Below are 6,503 nucleotides of genomic sequence, written 5' to 3'. Positions count from 1 at the left end.
TTCTTTTTCACCATCAACCATTTGATACAACTTATTCAWATTTCTTACATATATCACATTAAGTTAATTTTCTCAATTTACATATATATGTTCACAGTTACTGAATCAGTTATATAGATATATGAATAGATTGAAAATATGTGTATATGAAAAGCATACATGATAGTGTAATTGTCTAATGTATATATTAATAGAAATTCAACAATCATATTAAATCCAAGAAATAAAAAGATATCGGGGTCATCGGGTTGGGTTGGGTTCAAATAATAGTAACCCAATATCAACCCAATACCTACGGTTTGACAATTTTACAACTCGATTAGACATCGGGTTGCTTCGTGTTGGGTTATTTCGCATTGGGTTGGGTTGGGTTGGGTTGATCGGGTTGGTCGGGTTAGTCGGGTTATCCCGGTAAGCGCTAACCATGGTAAGAGTTCTCGTCCTCACTTACCGGGTAAGACTCTCGATTCTTGTCTTCGCTCTTACCGGATAAGATTTTTAGTCATTGTTATATTCATCCGGTAAAGTAAAGTGACTTTGTAAACGTTGGGTAATCGGCACCTAAGATAGGTTCAAGAATTAGTTGTATTTTTTATTTTATTTAAATACAACTTTCACATATTTTTCATGAGAAATTAATCTTTAAATCAGTTTTAAATTTTACTGAATTTTGTATTGGATCATTTATATACTAAAAGTTAAATGAATTAAATTTTACAAAAAAATACTCTTGAATTTTGTATTATTTTTTATTGGATCATTTATATACTAAACATTAAATGAAAGGATAGATATAAATCATTTGTTTATATTGGATTTGCTATAAATGACATTAATTATTAAATAAAAGAATTTATCCTCTAATCACTTTTAATCTTATAATCATCTCATTAATTACGTTTGATACGGAAATTGATCTTCAATTATGATTGATCTGGTTGGTTTCAAAATGATATACTATACACTGATACATACCAACAACCCCGATTCTCTTTCTTCGGAATTTTCTATTTTTTTCCATTTTCGATAGCATCTCGATTTTAACCTCTTTCGGATTCATGCACGAATAATCAATTTTCGAACCCGAAAACCCCTTTCGAAAATGAACAAAGAGGTTCAATCAATGTTTCCATGAAAACTCTCCGATCAAGTATTGGATTCAAATTCAAGAGCTATTAATCATTCCGATCAACGATTATACAAAATTCATTGCCAGCATAAACATTACTATGTGCATTTGGTGTTATTGTACAATTTATGTTCATATTTATGGTAAAAGAAGAATAAAGAGGAGGTGGAAAGATATGGGAATCAGCCACGCACCTTTCCTTTTCAAATGCCTTTGATTTTGGTACAACCAATCGGGTTCAAATCCATGATTGCAGTACTGGAATCGGATTTCAGATTCAAACCCTCGTCGTCGCCGTACTCCGATGAGGATCTCGACGTCTTCGTCTTCTTCCTCAGATGACTCTTCACGTAGAAATTTAAGAACAGGAACAAAATGGCGAAGTTCAATACAGAGTTAAACCCCCAAGCACCAATTCCGTTGCATCCGCCTTTCATCAAATGGAGGAGAAGAACTCCGATATGGCAGATGAGGTTACAACCTAATAGAACCATCTGGCAATTGATTACGAACGGGAAACAGGCGCTCCGGAGACCGATCGCAGTCCAGAATCTGTATCCGTACACGATTGAGTAGATCGATGTTGTGAAAAGGATCGCGAGGATTTGAAACGATTGAGAGAATTCGAGCCAGAGAAAGGACATGATGATGAGGATGGAGTGGTTAAAGAGGCGGAAGAAGGAGAGTTTCCGGCGACGGAGAATGGCGATGAAGGTGCGAAGCGTGTGAAGGAATCGCGTTAGGTAGAAGATGTACGACCAGAAGAATACGCGACCGGAAGGTCGCGTACCTAACGGAAAACAAAGTAGCCATTGAAACGCGGTGGTTTTGTTCCGGCGCCAGAACCATCGTGTGTCTCGGATCTCGGCGGCGGCGGAGAAGAGGATGCCGGTGAAGATGGTGGCGGAGATGAGAGCCATAGATAGGGAGTGGATGGCAGGGATAGGGCCGAGAGGGACCGGCCGTCGGCGGTTGAAAAGGAGCAGATTAAGGAGGAGGGAGAGGAGGATGTAGGCGGAGATGGAGGTGAAGAGGAAGGACCAGGTGGAGCCCCACGATTGCGTATGGTTCCATCGGAAATTGACGATCGATGGGTGCTCCGATAAGTAATACATTAATCTCTCTTGAATCATCTCTTTGTTACATGAATTTGAGAGAGATAATAAGGATCGGAACACCGATCCACGGTGGTTGTCGCGGTGGTCGGCGGAGGTTTATGATGGTGGTTTAGGGATGGTTACGAACAGAGAGAAAGAACTTGAAAAGGGGTTAACATTTCGGGGTGTCGACGGGTATTTATATGGGTTGTGAAATGGTCAACGCAGTCAAACATCGTAGATATTTATTTCTAAGGTTTTTTTTCAATTATTGGTTGTAATCATTTCTACACGAATGATAACCATATAAATACATAATACGTAAGTGTACGGTAGTAATTAATTTCTAATTAAGTTATTGACGAGTTTTTTAATCTAAATAAGGGGTCGTTTACCTAAACACTTACCAGTAAAATTCAACATTATCGTTTACTTATCGAACAATATTTTATTCACTAAAACGCATCGTATGCAACAATTTATCCCGGTAAGCGTTAACCATGGTAAGAGTCTCCGTCTTCACTTACCGAGTAACACTCTCAATTATTGTCTTCGCTCTTACCGGATAAGATTTTCTTAGTCTTTGACATATTCATCCGATAAAGTAAAGTGACTTGATAAACGCTTACCCGAATAAGCGTCTGGTAAATGACACTTAAATGTTCATTTTTAAAAGTAAAAGCATTCGGAGAATTTTTAAGTGCATTTTTTTATTCTCATTGCTACAAAGAATAAAAAAAATCATTTATTTTCTATATGAATTTTTTACATTTGAATGTTAGTATTTAATGTATTGATTAATATATATTTCATAATATAACTGTTTCATATATATTCATTCGTAATGTAAAACCCTTCTATGTGTATATTTTGTTTAACACACATGTCAAACTGATCTACATTATAAAATAAATACATTTTGAATAAATATATATATATATATATATATATATGTACACACACACATATATATATACTAGATGAGTACTCGTATAATGCAGCGAGACATATCTCGATTTTAATGTTCTATTTTATTGTTTGTTTATGTCGATGTTATAATACGATTTTATGTGTTTTTAAGAAAATAAATAATAATTTTATTTTTGAATAAAATATAAATTTGAAAAAAAAAATATATATCAATGTTAATATCAAAATCAACTATTAAAAAGTTTTCATTTTTTATATAATTTTTTAATTATAATTTAATTTAAGTTTAATAACGAAATAATTTATTTTTGGTTTAATAATATAACATTCTATAAATATAATAATTAAGTATTCTGTTAAAACTCAATAATTATTCTAAATATATTTTAGATTTTTTATATTTAAAATGAGATGTTTATCTTGTATTTGATTATGTTTATCTGCAGTTAGTTACAAGAATTCATATATGGAGCTTTAATAAGTTGTACTACGTTCAATCTACTTGCAATCTTGAGTTTTAAGTAATATGCATTAATAAGCAGTACTTTACACATAAAAAGTGAGTTTTAAGAGTTTTTGTCAAGTGCTTTATAATATAGTATAGATATTTAAAAGTTCTCATTTTTTATGTAATTTCTTTAATTTATTTTTTTGTTATAATTTAATTTATATTTAATAACGAAATGATTTATTTTTGGTTTAATAATATAATATTTTATAAGAATAATAATTAAGTATTCTGTTAGAACTCAATGATTATCCTAATTATAATTTAGATTTTTTATATTTAAAATGTGATATTTATCTTGTATTATATTATGTTTATCTGCAGTTAATTACACGAATTTAGATATGAAGCTCTAATAAGTTGTACTTATGCACAATCTACTTGTAATCTTGATTTTTAAGTAATATAYATTAATAAACAGTATTTTATGCATAAAAAATGGGTTTTAAGAGTTTTGTCAAATGCTTTATAATATAGTATAGATATAGAGAAAGAGAGAGAGAGGGGTTGATCTTTCGTTAACCAAATCATTTGTGTTAACTATAAGAACTATTTAAACCAATAGTGATCAATTTAATACCATGGTTCAAAGATTCCTATGTAATTAATGATTGAGGGTAAAATAGTAAAGTCATGTTTTGTATAACTTTAATAAATTTAAATGAGAGTTATATTACTCACTGAATTTAGCCATTTTGAAATTATTATAAATTAATTTTATGTTATATTATTTGTGATTGTTCATAAACGAATGTATTTTGAGAAATAATCATTAACACTTCAATAGTCAACATTCTTAATCGAACGATTTCGTTGTGTGGTGTATTGTATAATATGGATGATCAACATGAATATAGTAGCAGTCAACATGAATGAACATGCACTCAATGTTCAATAATGAACATGCACTCAATGTTCAATAATAAACATTGTTCATTGTTGAACACTGTCCACCAGTCAAACATACGTACATTCAGGTATGTATTCATTAACGAACATGTTCATATATGCTATATTTTCATTGGTAAATAATGTTTATAAGCTACTCATATATGATAATTGTTCATTAATTTACATCATTTAAATATAGAGCTTAATAAGTTGTACTTATGCATAATTTACCTGTAATCTTATTTTTTAAAAATATGCATCAATATGCAGTACTTCATGTATAAAAGATGGTTTTTAATAGTTTTTATCAAATGTTTTATAATATAGTATAGATATAGGACGTTTCAAATGCAACTCATTACATTTGTACAACTAATACAACCCAACCAATTGAGATATTTATGAAAATGATGAGAGTTCATTTATTATGTTTTGAATATTTATGAAAAATGACTAGAGTTCATTAATTATGATAAATATTTTATATTATAAAATAATCAAAACTTTTATGAAATCACATATTAATCAAATTAAATAGATGATTAAAATTGAATTATATCTTCAGATATATTAATATAATGAGTTATATAATAAATCACTCATCTCTCTTTATACATAAGTTTGACTCCCTTTCACTTTTTTTGTGGAATACTTCAAACGGTATGTGGAATTGGGGATTATGTCAAAAAGAATAGCGTAGGCTTTTGCTTGCTATTTAAGTTTAAAGATTTTTCTACAAACGTAACTTCGCAAGAATTTAAGGTCCGCAAAATTCATGGAGGTTTACAACGAGAGAATGACGTCATCAAAATAGGCCCCCCATATATGATTTCTTATTAAAATCCAAATTTCTGTTAACTCTTAAAACTTTATTATTGTAATTCTTTATTATATAAACATCAGACCAGTTCATGGTTGAGGTGAAATGTTTTATCAAATGTAAGATATTTATTACTGCATATGCTATTAATTTTTTTAGAAAAGCGAAGAAATTGTAAAAAGTTTGTGGTTTGTACTTTTAATGAAGTCCGGACGGTCCTTTGACAGATTTCTAGACAATGCTGCAAATTGAAAACCTGTTCTTCGTTCTATACTTCATCAAAGAAAATTTGTTCTCGGTCTTGTGTGGTCAATTTTGCGCCAAAAGTGAACCAATTCTTTTATTTATTAGTTTTTTAAAATGAAATTGCTTTAGATTCATATATTTTTAAATACAAATTTTCAATCTGATTCATATTGGGTAAGAATGATGATTTGCCCCACCTCGTGAGGAACTCGGATCGTCCAACCCGAATGGGGACGGAGATTCCCCGTTAAAACGGGTCCTGAAGACGAAGCCGGAGAATGTTACTCAAAACGGAGTCGGGGATCCCCGATAGACTCAAACTAATGAATATTCTTCATGGGGTTTGACCAAGGATCGGGGCCGAGGCCTATTACTAAAAACCGGGGCCGGGGCTATTACAAAAAGCCAGGACCGAGGCCGGAGATTGCAAAAACCGCCTCATCCCCTCCCCGTTGTCATGCCTAATATTGGGTTAGTTTGATTTAGACGTTATGAGTAACCCTAGTCTCTATATATAAGTTAAATGAAATTTTTTATAATATATATATATATATAGAGAGAGAGAGAGAGAGAGAGAGAGGGGGACACAATGATTTTGTTAATCAAGTAAATAGTATTAATTTTGTTAACTGATATTAGCCTTTTATTTTTTTTAATCAACGGTTGTGATAAAGTGAGAGGTTACTGATAAAAGAAGAAACAAGTTTATTGATATTAAATGAAGAGCATTTTTAGAACAAATTGTTTTTATTTGGGAAAATTGCACCAAAATGGAACCAACTTTCACCTAATTCCTATTTTGGGGAACCAACTTTCAAAATCGTCATTTTGGGGAACCAACTTGCACCTGATTCCTATTTTGGGGAACCAACTTTCAAAATC

General features: G+C 31.4%; 1 protein-coding gene across 1 annotated transcript; it reads right to left on the bottom strand.

Annotated features, from left to right (window-relative positions):
- Positions 1-1,126: 1,126 nt before the first annotated feature.
- Positions 1,127-2,262, bottom strand: LOC112513685 (elongation of fatty acids protein 3-like). Its single transcript, XM_025120023.1, has one exon. It carries the CDS (start codon positions 2,260-2,262, stop codon positions 1,333-1,335), a length of 930 nt encoding a protein of 309 aa, XP_024975791.1. The 3' UTR covers positions 1,127-1,332.
- Positions 2,263-6,503: the final 4,241 nt, after the last annotated feature.

Source organism: Cynara cardunculus (assembly GCF_001531365.2).
Source record: "Cynara cardunculus var. scolymus isolate 2C chromosome LG 5, CcrdV1, whole genome shotgun sequence".
NCBI lineage: Eukaryota > Viridiplantae > Streptophyta > Magnoliopsida > Asterales > Asteraceae > Cynara > Cynara cardunculus.
This window is presented reverse-complemented; position numbering and strand designations above follow the sequence as displayed.